This window comes from Microchirus variegatus, assembly GCF_963457635.1.
Source record: "Microchirus variegatus genome assembly, chromosome: 14".
Taxonomy (NCBI): Eukaryota; Metazoa; Chordata; class Actinopteri; order Pleuronectiformes; family Soleidae; genus Microchirus; species Microchirus variegatus.
The window spans coordinates 8,526,908-8,543,887 of record NC_139815.1 but is presented as its reverse complement, the minus strand read 5'-3'; the positions used below and the strand labels follow the sequence as shown (position 1 = coordinate 8,543,887).

Below are 16,980 nucleotides of genomic sequence, written 5' to 3'. Positions count from 1 at the left end.
TTATTTGTCCTTTATCTATCCTGTGTGCATTTGTGTTTCAGGAGCTGATCACGACCTTATACATAGGCTTCCTGAGCCTCATCTTCTCCTCGTACTTTGTCTACCTCGCAGAGAAAGACGCGGTTGATAGCAACGGCTCTGTTGAGTTTGCAAACTACGCCGATGCTCTGTGGTGGGGAGTGGTAAGAATGTGTGTGTGTGTGTGTGTGTGTGTGTGTGATGTTTGTGAGGAGTTCAGTCGTCCTCTCATGTCCTTTCATGTCTACAATAAGTAGGATTTCCCAAATATGGGATAGTTTGTCCATAAACTGCAGTGTAAAAGAGCCTTTTATTGCTGCCTCCATTCTGGCAGTAACTTCTCAATACACATGAGAGTATCAATCATCTCTTTTAACTTTTTTTTTTTTTTAAAGATGGCAAAGAAGCGTTTGTCCCAAAACATCAAACTATTAATTCAATTTGGTACGGCTATTTTTTGTTTTACGGATTTATTTCTTATTATGATTATGAAATGAAGTTTGCTTATAATCGTATGCCAGAAAGTGAATTTTATTCAGCTATTAATATAATCTTATAATAACACTGCTCAGCTCACTTGAACATACTTAAAGTGGTATCAGGTGCAGCAGTATCGGAGTAGTATTTCGAGTACAAGAGGGATGCATCGGACCAGATACTGGTATCAGTATCTGTGCATTTCTAAAAGTTATCACTTACCTCCATGACAGATACAACAAAAAGAATAGACTAGGGCATTAACATATGGGACAACATCAAGTGAAAGAAAACACAAGTATTCGCACCTCTCTGCCTGTCGAAATAGGATTTCAATTGATTGAACGCTCCTGCTCTGCAGACTATTAAATTTGTGAGTTGACAGTTTTAGAACTAACTCTGAGAGCAACATCAATAGTTAAAAAGTAATTTTACATTCCCAGAAAGTTGATCAAGAATGGCTTTGTCGAGTAATAAAATGCACGACCAGTGACTGCTGCTCAACTTTATTGCACAGTTAAAAGTGATGTGTTCTCTAAGGCCATCCACAGTTATGAGAATAGCGTAGCCTGCAACAGATTGAAGCGTCGAGGCAGCTGCATTCCAATAAATGACATTTCCATATTCCATAACAGAAGGACATGTTCATCAAATAAGTTACCTTCTGTACTTTTTTAAAAATGACATGTTTTACTTCTATATTTTAAAAAAAAGAAAGTTAATTATGCTTTTAAAGACTAGGATAGCTTGTTTTCATGTCATGAACCAGTATTTATTAAAAGATACCTCCCTGTAATCTTTGAAATATTGTTTTTGTAGCCTTGCCATCTTGCCAAAAGGATGGTTTTGCCCAAAACATTGATTTGTTGTAAACAGTATTTGGCAAGTAAAAGGTCAACTATAGACTGTAGTTTCTCTGTGTTGTTGTTACCGTAGGAGTTGTGTCAGAACCCTTGTGCGCGTCAAGTGGGCTGCAAATACAATCACCGAATACAAGAAGAAGTGTAGGGAAAAATGATGGAAATTTATTTTCAGACAGTAAGTCAACACCCACTCTGCTGCTTGCAAACTTCAGGGGATTTGATATTAAAAGATACGTGCAAACACACACATACACAGCAGCGTCAATACAACTTTTGTTCAAATGAATTTAAGTTTCCAGCATTGCAAAGTGGGAAAAACCACATATTCTTAATGTCTACAGTATAATGGAGATCTAAATGGGTGAGAGTTGAGGTTGCATTATGGTAACCGTATTACGCAGTAGTTTGGTCAAGTCTACAGAAAGGTCCTGTCCCATTTCTCCCACTTAAAATTTCCACTTGGTTTGGAGTGCCCTCAACCGTAAATTCCCCTTGTTCCCTGGAAGCCACTTGGGACACCACTATATGCAAATTCATGGTGTCTTCATTTTTAGGAGGCTATATGTTGCCCCATATTTATGTGTGTTGTGCTGAAATTTAGCTCCAAGTACAACTGTGCAGCTACGAACAAGATTTACAGGTTTACCGATCAATAAATACTTGAAAGGACTATGGATAGAGTTTACTGCTGATAATTTGTCCCAAGGACAAATATTTTGGTGACAGTTCTTGGAACAACTAAACCCAACAGCATATTGTGTTAACATAAACTGCAAGAATGAAGCTTCTTGTATCAATTAACTTTTTTTTGTCCAAGGTGACAGTGACTACCATTGGCTATGGAGACAAAGTGCCACAAACCTGGATTGGAAAGACCATTGCGTCCTGTTTCTCAGTCTTTGCCATTTCTTTCTTTGCCCTGCCCGCAGTAAGTAGAAAGAAAAATCACTGAAGGGTGAGGTTTTTACATCTGCTCACAATGCTGTGTGTTGTGTTCAAATAATCAGTGCTTATCTAAAGTTTCCTGCATAGTAAGAGCTGTTCCCAACATTGCATGAGCATGGTTCAAGTAGGTTGCCAGGTTTGACAAATTACATGAATAGGATACCGCACAGACACATATATGACTGTCCCATCGTCTGTTTCATTTATTTATGTATATAAATGCTGAACCTATTTGGTAATTTTAGCATTTCAGCAATCGGATGTCGGAAAACAAGGGCCGAGTTTGCATGTTCTCCCGGTGTGTGCGTGGGTTTTCTCCAGGTTTTCCGGTTTCGTCACAAAGTCCCAAAACTTGCAGATTTGAGGATAAGGCAAATCGGACAATCTAAATTGACTGAGTGTGAAAGTGAATAGTTGTTTGTCTCTATATGTGGTCCTGTGATGGACTGGCGACATGTCCAGGGTGTACACCGCCTATCGCCCCATTGTCAGCTGAGATTGGCACCAGCGCCCCGTGCGACCCATACAATGTGGAGGCTAAAGCGATAGAAGAGTGAGTGAGTAAGGTGGAGACAGGCAGGGATTGACATGAAATGTTCTGCTTGAGATTTATGTTTCCTCAATACATTTCTTTAGGTATTACATTTGTTGTTTTTACAGTGTCACTTTATTGGAACACATTCAGGAAATACTGGAAACGTGTGATTTATGCCGTGTGTCCACCAGCTCGCCTCGTCACGGCATGGTTAAGTTGCGTTTCCGCTAGCATAACCCTAACCCTAACCCTAACTCAGGTACTTTTTGTAGTACCTGCTCTGGTGAGGTTACATGCATCGCAAGACTGCCAGCCACTGATTGGTCAGAGTGCCGTCATATGAAGAGACGTCCAACACAAGAATCAAGTGCCGTGCCGTGCAAGGCGAGGCACAGCTTGCGGGGACCATATATGAGACCATTAGTGTGACCTACACTCTTAGAAATAAGGGTTCCAAAAGTGTTCTTCTACAAGGGCTGTGGTTCTACCTGGACCCATTTGTTTTTCAAGGGTTCTTGGTAACACTAATGGTTCCAGTAGGAACCATTTTGATCCAGAGAACCCTTTCCTGAATAAAGGGTTTTAAAAGGGTTCTTGGTAACACTCAGGGTTCGTTCCAGGTGAAGCCTTTATAAAAGGTTCTACCTGGAACCAAAAAGGGTTCTCCTATTAGGACAAGCCAAAGAACCTTATATGGTTCTACTTAGCACTTTTATTTCTAAGAGCGTACCCTTAGACTTGAACAATAACACGACCCTGACTCTCGTAAAACTGGAGTGAAACCCTCACCCCTGCTGAGAAAAAGGTCTATTACACCAGGTTTATTCATTGAGCATTACATGCACAAACGTTTGCTCATATAAGAGTGCAACTTTTAATCACATTATGATTCCATTCCAAATGCCAGTTATCTGTATATATCCGTATAACTTGAGATATGGACATTAACAGTAATAACATTAAATGGTGTCCTTTTTGGTCTGCATTCATAACGGAGTGTGTTAATTTTTATCATGAATCTTAGAATTGTCAATTAGCGATGATTCAGAAAAGCAAGAAACCACTTTACATTTCAATTTTGTTGAACACTGTATATGTTTTGTTGAGTAATTACCATCTGATTAAACTTCTGTGACTAAACAAATGCTTCAACATGAAGGAGCACATTATTCCTCGATTCATTTTGCTTAACTCTGTGTGTATTTTTGTCTTTTCGATCATGCCGCCACCTGAGCATCGTTAAATCTGAATTAATGAGCAGAAAAATGTGCTGTGCTGCTTCACTTAGGGAATCCTGGGCTCAGGCTTCGCCCTGAAAGTGCAGCAGAAGCAAAGACAGAAACACTTCAATAGACAGATCCCTGCAGCTGCCTGTCTCATTCAGGTATTCAACAACAACAAAAAATACAAAAAATATAGAGCCAGTCTCAGAGCCCCATTACTGAGATGCATCATTTTACTGTATGTAACCTGTCTTCTGTCTTGCATGGCGGCAGATGTGTTGCCATGTCCTTTCCAACTATGACGTTTTCTATTTTCCTGCCCCTGCAGACATCATGGCGATGTTGTGCGATCGAGAACTGTGAGTCGGCTACGTTCAAGATGTTTTTGAGGAAAAGATCCAACATCCCTGCCTCCACCATGTCCACCCCCAAGGCTAAAAAATCGGTTTGTGATAACTGAGATGATTCCCGTTTTCATTCTACCCTCATTGAAATCAGTCAAAAGGTCAATGTTTGACAGTCCAGTCAAATATCAGCACATTATTATTTATGTTGGCTGTGTAACCAGATTACTATTAATTACATGGTTATTTCACATTTTGTTTTCAACACAAGGTTGAACACAGTTGTTTGTGCTCAGCTGGCACACAAATACCCTCAGTTTGTTCCTCCACAGAAACTGATAATCCCTGTGAGCTGAGATGTTTGCATTTCTTGGGCAGGTGAAGATAAGGAGGAAGGTGAAGAGCTCTGACAAGGACAATGGTCTGACTTCTCCCACAGTTCCCAGCATCACCTTTGACTCAGTGTTTGACAGCGGGAAGGAGCTCAGTTCAGATGTTTACAGCACTGTGGGAACAGGTACTGAACAACTTTGCAGTATATTACAGCAGGTTGTGTGAAAAACATGTTCTTATTGCAAAGCACATACCTACACTTCTCCCCTGCAGGTATATATGTTTCAGTAAACACCGCCCAAAAATCCAAAGAGTCTCTTCATGATAGATGTAAATACAACACAAAGGAGTAGTGAGGAAAGTGTGCATCTCAGTTCCTTTTTTATTAGTTTGGCAACAGCTCCATGATTCATCATAATGCAAAATTTCACAGTGAACAAGATGAAGGACTCACATTGCTTGTAAGGAGCTGCTTCAGGGCCGGTGGACAAGAAGGAATCTGATTTTCTGCTGATTCAAATATTCTGAGCTCTCCCTTTTTTTTTCCCTTCATACTCACGATTGGGTTCCTTGTCATCATTTTGGGCTCTCTGTGACACAGTTTTAGCACAAAGTCTCACAGTGTCACTCATGATGCACATACGCAGAGAAGAGAAATGACTACTGCACTACTGCAACACTGGCGGCAAACCACACATTCAGCAATGATACAGTAAAAAAAAGAAAAGAATGTTTAATATTAACTTCAGTTGTAGGGTTGGAGCCACAGGAGGGGGGACAGCATGAAGTCTAAACATTAAAGATGGATGAGCACACTGCAGCAATAAAACATGAGTTTGCATTTGTGCGTGTAAACTCCAGTAGTGCTCTGCTGAATTTACAAAAGGCTCAGTAATAAAGAGCTGAGAATGATGTAAAGACAATATTTCAATCCTAAATTAAATATGTCTTTCCAACTTTCAGTTTTACCTTTGTGACATGACTCTCTATATAAAAGTGGTCTTCTTGTTGTAAAATGAACTTTTGAAGCCTCAAGATTTAATATTTGACTGTTAGCTGTCACCAGGCAGCTGTCAGTCACACTGGTGTCCATGCATATGTGCCAAGCTTTATTTATTTTTCTCTGAATGGAAACATATCATGTACTATATACATGGGTTTTCTCCAGGTTCTCTGGAGGTTTCCTCCCACAGACTAAAAATGTGCAGATCTGGCAAATTAAGCTAATTGGACACTCTAAATTGAACATAGATTTGAATGTGAGAATGGATGCTTGATGGGTGTAGCCCACCTTTTGCCTTATGTCAGCTAGGATTGGCCCCTGTGACCCTCATGTGGAGGATAAATTGAATGAATCGTGTGCTATTGAAGGAGACCTGCAAACTAGCAATTGAGAACTTTAAATTTTTTTCATTTGCTACGAAGCATTGGCCACTACTGATGCTACTTTCATCTCACTTCCAAATCCCTTCCTCACCAACAAAACACATTAACATGTCTCAAATAAGCTCATTCATCCACAACACTGTCAACAGCTCTCATTCAGGAGGCAAACGCTGTTGCTCTGAGCACACTGTACTACAAAATACTAACAACACAGAGTTTTACATAAAATACATTTTATTAAAGTTTACATGTTTACATTTCCCACATAAACTTGTATTCCATATAGAAAAATGTGCAGTAACTGTGGTCTATTAAAGGTGAAGTAAGTAGTTTATAGTGCCATCTAGAGGAGAGGCTGAATTTTACAAGAACAAACTGCTCCTCTGCTCACCCCCTCCCTTACCTGGGCGCTACGGTATCCTCAGCCGGTCAAATGTCGTCCTCGTCGTCTTTCTCTGTGTCAGCCGATGAGGTTCGTGAGGCGAGGGAGAGGGCGAGCTACCGCGGGCGTAGCAGACGAAGCGGAGAGAGTGGAGGCGGGACTTCTGCTACAAGTAAAGCGACGCTTGATTTGTTCTCTCGCGTTTGTCCTTACAGGCTCCGGTAGAAACATGGCGTCTCGCTGCTAACAGTGGCAATGCAACCGCGGCCCGCGACCATGTTATTTTACATGACTTTTTGAAGCACTACTAAAATGAAAACAAAAACTATTATACAGCGACTAGACAATGCAGGAGCACATAATATGTATACAAAAGTGGATTTTGGGTCATATAAACCCATAAATACTACACAGTGTCCCTTTAAAGGTGCCATATGTAAGAATGTGGCCAAAAATGGTTACTACATTCAAATTCAAAATAACGAGGTCTTTTAGGTTTCGTTTTATGACATTACTGGCAACCCGTGGTTGCTCGGCAGCTGAGACTCCGCTGACTGCAATGATTGGTAGACGGCGGTAGGTGGCGCCACATGCCAAAAGATGTTTTCAAAATAGAAACATGATTTTCAGTCTGCAAAAGATAATTTTTAATGCAAATATTTTGGCTGTTCTGTTGTTGTTGGTGAGTTCAGTTTGTTATATGAACATTATTGTTGAGTCTCTGTGACATATTAGGAGGATTTTTTTATTTAATGATGTGGCGGGCCACATCTGGCCCCCGGGCCTTGAGTTTGACACGTGTGCCATAGACCATATCTCATTAAGGTACATTTTTATATATGTCTGTGGTTTGTGGCCATGAAACATGTTGAAATAGGGACCAAAAGCAAAGCCTCATGTTTTTTATCCTTGTGAGTATAGTGCAGCTTTTGTGTAGGAAATGTTGTCTCTGTCCGTTGGACAAATGATCCATGACATCAGAACTATTTAAACGGTTACACAAAATGCTTCACTGACATTTATCGTGCACGTCTGTCCTTCAATTCGTCTCATCTTCTCTCTCGCCATTTTGTGTCCCTTATTCAGGGTTTCACGTTTATTTGTAAAGCTTTTTGAAAAAGATTCATCTGAAAAAAAACAAAAAAAAAACACCCTCACTGATACGTTTATCAATGCTGCACAGAGGGCATTAATGGATGCTCGATGTTCAAAGCAGATGAATTACATGATGTAGTTGAAGACAAAATGAGACTCACATGAATGCTTCCATTGTGCACAAACAACGTGATCATCCAATTTGCGCATATACCCTTTGTTGTAGTTTACAGTCATGTAATTTTTCTCTTTCACGAGTATAACCTGAAAGGCCATGCAGCGGTTTTGCTCTGCACTTACTCATCATCAGCAGCCACATGTCTTGTATTATGTGCATGTCTGATCACGTTCAATAAAAATTGAGGTTTATGAGGTGAAAACGTGAGGTTTTTTTCTTTTGATCCCTATTCCAACATGTTTCATGGTCACAAACCATAATGAAAAGTGAAGCCTATAGGATGGTCTATGGGGTCTATGGGGAAATCAGCCTACCTACTGGGGTTACATTCTTTTTCAATAGCTAACAAGCACATTATCAAAACAGAAGTGTGAATCACTTTTCATTGCTTTCACTCAAAATTCATTGACCACAGTTACTGCACATTCAAATGCTAACACCCTTTTCTATAACACAATACAAGCTTATCTGGGAAATATAATTCAAATTTCAATAAAATGTATTTGTGTAAAACTCTCTGTTATTGTGTTGTAGTTCAGCGTGCTCAGTGACAGTGTTTGCCTCCTGAATGAGAGTTGTTGCCAGCGTTGTATTTTAAGTTATGCAAATGTTTTTTTGTTGGCGTCTTCTTATTTGAAGCGAAATAGATTCTCCATGTTGTAGCACTGCACATCCAACATCCACATCACACTGCTTTCAGCGATGAAGTGGAAATCAAGTCAGTTACATGCTGCAGTGAAAAACGATTTTACAGTACCAACTATTAAGGGTCCTGTTACTGCAGATTTAGATTAAGATTAGGTTGAACATGAAGTATCTTAAGATCCACATAAAAGCAAAGATTATCAGACACCAGCAATTAAATTAACATGACAAACTCTTCTTCTAAGTCATTTATATACACATGACCCACAATTTTGCCTGTATCTGTGTCTTTTATGCGACTAAACTGCCCGTTTCTTTGCTTGTGTCTCTTTGCCGTCTGGTCCAGCAGGATCCCACTCTCTGGGAGGATGTGGTGAGCTGCTGTTAGTGTCCATGTCCTGCACATGTCCTCATAGCACACTCACTCTCCTGACTTAGGGCCAATTCCAATTCCTATCTTAACCCTCAATCTTAACCCTCAAGCTCAAACCTTAATCTTAACTGGCCTCAAAACTGTGTTGAGGGTTATTTTGTCACTTAGAAATGGGACACCCCTTAAATGCAGATACGTCTTCAGACTGCGGGGGGCAGAATAACACGAAAGCTGCGTCCAGTCTGTCAACTCCAAAAAAGAAGAAGAAGAACACATTTACGTCACGATTATTTATTACGATCTGTTTATCAGTCAAGTTATTAGGTTGTCAGTTAGTTATAAGATGATTCAAATACAAATACCACCACCACGGACATATTCAGCTGACAGTTACCACACACCATGGATTATTGGAAAGTAAACGATAGCAAACGATTGCGTGTGCGCACCGGCCTGCTATTGACAAAAGATCGTAAAATAAAAATAAATGTTATGCAACAATGACGTCAGTAATCCATAATATGGTCCTAAACTAAGATAATACAATGGTTTTCATCATTTTTATATCTCTATTAACAAAGAAAATACTTAATTTGTATTGCACTCGCTTCGCTGCTTTCGACACCATCTTTCTTATGTGAAAACACGCAATGCATTCTGGGTAGCCCTTGCTCCCAAGGGTGGTCTCGGAAAAATCTCAATATTGAGGGCGATACAGCTCTTAAACTTGCCCCTCAACTTAATTTTTCTGAGAATCGGGACAGCACTTGCACTAGAGGGAGCGCGCATTTTTGAGATTGAGGGTTAAGATTGAGGGTTAAGCAAGGAATTGGAATTCACCCTTACTCTCCATTATAAATGTACCTGTAGACTCACTTTTTGCCTTGACTGTCACTGTAACAGCATTTGTGTTGTTGTTGTTTTTGGTCGCCAGCATTTTCTTTAATTCACTAAACACACTTGCAGTGAATAACATCACAGTTGTTATTATGCACCATATTGATGTCATCATCACTGCTGTGTTTCTCTTCATGTGTTCTTCAGATCACCAGCAGTCTTGGACGTCTCTATCTTCCCTTCAGTTCAGCTCTCCTCCTCCAGGTAACCTCCATGTTCTTGTCTTCCTCCCCAGAGGGAGAGAAGCAGGCTGACTGGGTCAGGTGAAGAGAAAACTTTTAAATTTTCAAGGATTCGAAGTCCTGGTGCTTGGAGTAGAAATGTTGAAGATGTTATATGGCATACACGCTTAGAAATAAGGGTTCCAAAAGGGTCCTTCGACAAGGGCTGAGGTTCTACCTGAAACTAACTTCTGAAAAACCCTTTCCCGAAGAAAGTGTTCTTGGTGGAACACTCCAAAAAGGACCTTATATACCAAGGTTCTACTTAGCACTTTTTTTTGTGTAGAAAAAAATGCTTTTTAGAATAGTTACTTGAGTTTAAAGCTGTTGCTAAACAACAATTCATTCTTAGATCCATACGTGTGTTGGAGCATGAAATTGATAGATAAGTTCTTCACTCAGGTGACCTGTCAGGACCCGTAATACAAATATTAATACAGTAAATATAAACTGTGTAAACAGCACTTTTCAAAGTAGAGCTCCACAGCGATTCACATGGATAAAACAGTATACAGTACTATAATACAGCATACATAAAACATTAAACACAATAACAAACGTTTAATAGAAAATACGAACTTACTGATACAGTAGGGTTAACAAAGAATACATTTTTACAGAAGTGATTTAATAGATTCAGCATCTCACATCTGTTTAACTCAAAGTTCATTTAGATATATATATATATTCATACAGATATATTTAATGTGGAACTGTATAAATCTTCCAGGTTTTCTGTTGACAGGATTGAAAAGGTCATAATTTGAATACTGATGGTGTCTTCTTTTTTTTAATTCTTATTATTTGAAAATGACACTCAAATCTGACAATGGCAAATGTGTGTTGTTTTTTTTCTTTTATCTAAAAGAAACGCTCAGGTTTTTCAGAAGAAGGAAAAGAACATATAACAAATAAAGCCAATAAGCCTTTCCTCAAAGATCAATGCCGTGTAATTCAAGAACTTGATATTATTATTACCCTTCTTCATCACTGGCCAGATAACTGTGACTGTGAGCGCAGATGTGTTTTCCTATCTGAAAATGACATGTCATAAACCAAATGTGAGCCATGGACGAACACAATTACTGGTCACTCAAGGTCACAATGCTCCCACAGTGAGGAAGCCATCAAACCAGTGGGGATTTTTCAGAAACCCTTCTTAATGCATTTTAGACATTTATTGTGCCTGTGATTTTTATGTTCCCATGCTAATGCATCTGTGTGTGTGTGTTCCATGTATGACTCATGTTGTGGGGACCTCCAGTACATCTGTTTACACAGTCACATTATGGGGACAAAAAGCAAGTGCCCATATTGCAAATGATTACATTTTAAGATGAAGACATGCTGTAAGGTTAGGATGAGGTTAGGAAGTTAGGTTAGGACAGTAGTAGTTATGGTTAAGGTTAGAGTAACACTTTGTTTTAAGCCCGCATCAGAGCTCACTACATTTTTAGGATTGATTATAAGGGCAAAATTGCACTCCCCTTGGTCCCCCCCTACATATGAAAGCGCAAAATTTAGGGTTAGGGCAAAAATTTTGGGTTAGGGGAGGTATTGGGACAGGGCCTTTGTCTCCAGGGAATGAATGTAAGTGTGTGTCATTTCCTCTGTCGTCCTGTAAACCAGACGCACTCTGTTTGTGAACATACAGTGAAAAGAAACCCTGGCCTTTTGGATGTCCAGTCCCCAGGCCCTCTCCAGAGGAATTGTAGCTTTGCAGACGACCTGGAACTGGAGTCAGAGCGAGACAGCGAGCTGACCTCTGTCTCCTCTGTGTCACAGTGAGTTCACTGGACCTCTGCCGTTGCACTCAATCTCTTATCATATGTTAGTGTGACTTTACTGAACTTGTGCAGTGCCCATAGGAAGTATGTATTCCTATAGTGGGAGCTGAATAATATTTTTCACTTATGGTAATGCATGATAAGGAACGTAAAGGCTAACATAATACAAACACTGTGCAACCTCATTAGGCACAACGCAATTTTTTTAAATTTTCGATTAGCACAGTGTTTGTATTATGTAAGCCCCATGCTAATGCTAATCTTAGCCTCGCTAGCTCACCTTTGGAAACAGGTTCGCCAAGTTAGCCACGAAGTAGCTGCATGCTAATGGTGAAAGGACACCTTGTCGTTTCAGTATAACACCATGTTCTGCGGTGAACCGTGTGAAAATGTCTCACCCACCGTGAGGACAGCCTCTTCACTCCCACCTCCCCGCTCCAGACAGCGCAGCTGCTGCTGATGAGCTGCTACCTGCCTGGTGTAGCGTGATAAATCAGAGAAAATTAAAATTCCTCCAAAAAAAGAGAGACTCAAGTGCATCCTTGATTTGAAAATCAAGGATGCACACCAACAGGCCATGCTAAACCCATATCCAAAGTCTTAGGGCGATCTGACTAACGGTCAGTGAGATATGCCTGTCACAGACAGACAGACAGACAGACAGACAGACAGACGCAACTTTCTTTATAGATAGATGTGTTTGAGAATGTTTGCATAAGTTTGCTATTTGTAATTCACCTTTGTTATGTGCAGTGCTCCTTTATGTATAAAGCATAATGATTATCTATCAGTGAAGAAAACACTTGCACAACAAGATAATGACAATGATGTGAAGAAGTGACTGTTAAGTAGCTGCAGTGTAATGTATGGGTACAGTAGTGAAACAAATGGAGCAGTAGTTTCGCCCCATGGGACTATCTTTCTGAGGGTTAATGATGCAGAGTAGGAACTGCATGCGGCAGCATTGTTGGCAAAGATCACTCTGTGCTCTGCTGGCTCCAAAATATGCAACCAGCTGTTCTCATAGAGCAAAACCACAATGAATCCCGTGCTAAATCGAGCCATCATGTGTTACCACTGCAGTTGTTATCCATAACAAGAGAATACAAAATTTAAGGAGCACAAAAGATGCACTTGGACCAAAGGCAAGGGTTCTTCTGTGAAATGAAAATCTGAGAAAAAGGGATCCCACCATTTGGTTTAATCAAAGAAACACTGAAGAAATCACTCAAACTGTCAAAGAGCCCTTCGCACATTTTAGTAGGAACAGCAGAGGTTTTACTGATCACATTAACAATAGCTTTGTTCAGTTCTTGTATTCCGGGCAATGTGACAGTGAACCAGCAGACACAAAGCACCTAAATGCACCTAAAACTGAAGAAGCTTAATGGCATCATTAAGGTAATTGTTCACCTGTGATTTTCCGACGGTGATGTTTCAAAGCAGCTGCAAGTGTAAATGGCCCAATCACACAGCTGTGTGTGTGTGTGTGTGTGTGTGTGTGTGTGTGTGTGTCATGTTCAAATCCTCATGTGTCCATTTGTCATCTCCAATATGTCCAGTGAATTCTGTTCACATCGGAACTCTGAATTCCAGTTCAGTAACACTGTGTTTTGTTGTTTTGTTAGACGAGTGGACAGAGCTTAGCTTAAAAACTATCCCTAGTGCTTTATTTTCAATAGAAAGAAAGTGACTAACCTTATTTTAAAATTGATTCCTTAAATGTTATTGCAGCTTTCAGGTATGGTTGGCTTTAAACATTTTTCTCATATTGTGTTTGAAATAAGTACATTTCTCCTTTCAAACATCACTTTTAGTGGAATTGAACAACTGTCAAAAGAGTTTAAAGAATGAACCTTTGTCCCTCTATTTGCCACTCTGTCTATTTCTGGTTTTATCACCACCACACATAAGCACATGCATCACATTCGGGGTGGAAAATGGATTTCTGTAATAGCTCGCTGAGCACATTATTGATATTTCATGATGAATGCTCTGAAAGGTGCTCTTAAAAAACAGCCACTTGCATTGCTCGTGAAAAGTTTATTGTGAGACATCTCTGATTCGCCTAACGAGATATGATAAAGACCTCACTGCCCACTGCAACACAACCCACACACAACACACACCCATGTATACCACACATACTACTTAGTCATTGCTTTATGTGTGGTGATTAATATATCCTCAAACATTCATCCAATCTAACAGAGGCTAAATGTCCCACAGTCTCTGTGCTTTCTGTTAATGATTTTCAGAGAAATGCACAGACCCCTGAAATCGATCCACTCTCCTTTGTCAAATTCAAAGGCAGACCAGTCATAAGGGACTGACTTTTGACAATAACGGAATAGCAACCGTGAAGCTGTGCTGCACTGAATAATTACCCTAAATTGATATTCGTTAAATAGAAATGCCATGTCAACCACCTCTATTCTTCTTTATTGCTTCACAGTAGGGCCTCTTTCATAAAGGAATAATAAAGCAGGGTTCTAAAGCTATATGATTTCTGACACTTGTGTTAAAAAAAAAAAAAAAAATCAATTCCGACCACAATCTCAATTTCTTTACATTTCCTCAGGAGAAATCCCGAGGTCTTATGAACGCATTCCTCTGAAACTCTTTCACACAGGTTGACGGAGTCGCATCGCAAAGCCATCAGGGTGATACAGAGAATGCGCTACTTTGTGGCCAAGAGAAATTTTCAGGTAAATATGAAACTGTTTTAGAACCAATACATTATCTTTGAATATACTTTCCTTTCATTGTTTTTGTTGTAAATAGTGCTGTCAAACGTTAACGCGCCAACAGCGTTTAACGGTGTCAACGTTAACGCACGTTATGACGTCATGTTTACGTGATAACGTTCATGAGTCTCTAAAGTAACGCTAAACTTTAAAAACTGAGGCACACATACGCAGTGTATGCTTGTTATTCGTAGCGCTGCTCTATTCGTTTAATAAACAGACCGCTCCAGTTCAACTGTAGGCGCGCTAACCGGCGCTAAACGGAGCTAACGCAGCTAACGGAGTTAACTGGTAAATGGTGCCTGGACGACGGTGTCGCGGCACGTAAACATGACGTCATGCGCGTCTTGGAAACGTGTCATTAACGTTAACCTATTGCACAGCACTAGTTGTAAATAATAAAAAAAACAGCCCTTGAAATAAATGGACTAAAACATTAACCTTCGATCAATCAATCAATCAAATTTTATTTGTATAGCCCACAGTTTTCACAGTGTTGGTAACATCCTCTGTCCTTAGACCTTCGACCAGGGTAAGGAAAAACTACCAGGGAAAAAAGGTAGAAACCTTAGAGAGAAACACAGGTGAGGGATCCACAGACATTCAGTAGATGTTACCCAAAACATACAATACACAATTAAAAAGTATTTTAATGCCAGGATCCATCTGGATCACTGGGTTTGTCGCAGCCTGTAGCAAAGGCTGTTGTGGTCAGAGACTTGGGGATAACAGAGTCCTCTTTCCTGAATATTGTCATATAGACTTCTCCAGGGCATCAGTCTAGGTAAGGACATTGGATCCTCCATCGCAGAGTTATAAGCGTTTCGTTGTCTGTTTTTACAAATCAGAATATTTGCCAACTTTGGTGCCCCCTATCTCGTACGCCATGCGGCATTTTATAAAACCTTCAATAACTTTTGATTCTCAACTGGTCCACATTGACCTCACCAAGTTTGAAGGTGATAGCACAAAAGATCTACGACAAGTTCGTTCAAATACCAAATGTAGTAATGTCTGCTGTCACCAGGGGGCGCTGTTTTCTAAATTGAATATTTACATATAGACATCTTCAGTGTCGGACTATCATCAATCCAAGGAAGTTTGGTTCAAATCGGAACAGGATTGACCTCATGTCGTTCACTGGTGGCAGCAGAACTGTAAGAGATTAAAAAATCAGTTAGAGATGTGCTACATGTAGTTTTATGGGCTATATGTCATGGGGGGACATCGGGTATGTGGTGAAGGTAGAGAAATCTAGGACCGGGTGAGAGAATGTGTGGCTCGTTGCAAGTCTGTGTGCACATTCTAAGTGCATGATGGGAAATTCCCCCAGCAGTCTCACCCTATGGCAGCATACGTTAGACTAATCAGGACGTACCTGGTCTAGTTTTGACTACAGGCTATGCTAAAGAGGTGGGTCAGAGTCAGACTCTCTGACTGAAAGTGGGAGTTGGTTCCACAGGAGAGGAGCCTGAAACAATCCATCCATCCATCCATCCATCCATCCATTATCTACCACTTTATCCTCCACCAGAGGATCGCGGGGGTGCTTTGCCTATCTCAGCAGACATTGGGCGATAGGTACACCCTGGACAGTTCGCCAGTGCCAGTGCCCATCGCAGGGCCACATATAGAGACAAACAACCATTCACTCACACCTATAGTCAATTTAGAGTGACCAATTCACCTAATCCCCATATCGCATGTTTTTGGACTGTGGGAGGAAGCCAGAGAACCCGGAGAAAACCCACGCACACACGGGGAGAACATGCAAACTCCTTGCAGAAAGGCACTTGTTCCAAACGGGGCTCGAACCAAGGAACCTGGGTATACTTGCTGCAAAGGCAAGGCAAGAGTGCTAACCACTACCCCAACCATGGGCCCTGCCCTGAAACAGTTTTATTAAAAGTACACACAATGTTCACCTGTTTCTGAAAGACACACTGAGCTGCAGATAATTAGAAGTGAGCATAGCCTCAGCTGAACTTTGGTCAGGTTTGTTATGATACAGCAGCAGTAGCAGCAGTGGTAGTAGTCGTAGTAACAGTGTTTGAAGTACAGAGTTCACAAATGAGCCGAGTAGCAACAGCCTTATGAAGCAAAGCAAAGCCAACATGTTTTCTGCAGCTGTTAGTCTTCTTAAAGCTCCGTACAGTGTGTGTCCTCTTTCATTCGCTGCACATATATTTATGTTCTCAATTGTCTTGTTTTGGCCACGAACCAAAATTATAAAAATGTTATGATTCCTTTGTTATATGGAGCCAATAAAACAAAAACTATTCACATTTAAGAAGCAGAAAAATCTTAAATCTCTAATTTTTTAAAAAGTTTTAATTATTTAAAAAAAACTCCAATACCAAATAATCGATTGTCAAAATAGATCCCATTGCCTTTAAAAAAATAGTCTACATTCACACTATTTTTTTTTAATGTATTACCTTAGCTACCAGTGCTGTCAGACTCCTTAACAACCAGTCATATATTTAATTATATAGGAATTATAACACTTTTTGTCAGGACCCTCATCTTCA

General features: G+C 40.2%; 1 protein-coding gene across 1 annotated transcript in view; it reads left to right on the top strand.

Annotated features, from left to right (window-relative positions):
* The window catches only part of kcnq1.1 (potassium voltage-gated channel, KQT-like subfamily, member 1.1), a gene marked incomplete at both ends in the record, with an annotated part of 42,063 nt that overhangs the window by 20,759 nt on the left and 4,324 nt on the right, over positions 1-16,980 (top strand). The window contains 8 exons of the mRNA XM_083901042.1: positions 42-182; positions 2,176-2,286; positions 4,127-4,222; positions 4,390-4,506; positions 4,784-4,922; positions 9,842-9,898; positions 11,570-11,699; positions 14,335-14,410. Of these exons, the coding sequence (XP_083757168.1) occupies positions 42-182; positions 2,176-2,286; positions 4,127-4,222; positions 4,390-4,506; positions 4,784-4,922; positions 9,842-9,898; positions 11,570-11,699; positions 14,335-14,410 (867 nt within the window). The remainder of the gene's footprint in view (positions 1-41; positions 183-2,175; positions 2,287-4,126; positions 4,223-4,389; positions 4,507-4,783; positions 4,923-9,841; positions 9,899-11,569; positions 11,700-14,334; positions 14,411-16,980) is intronic.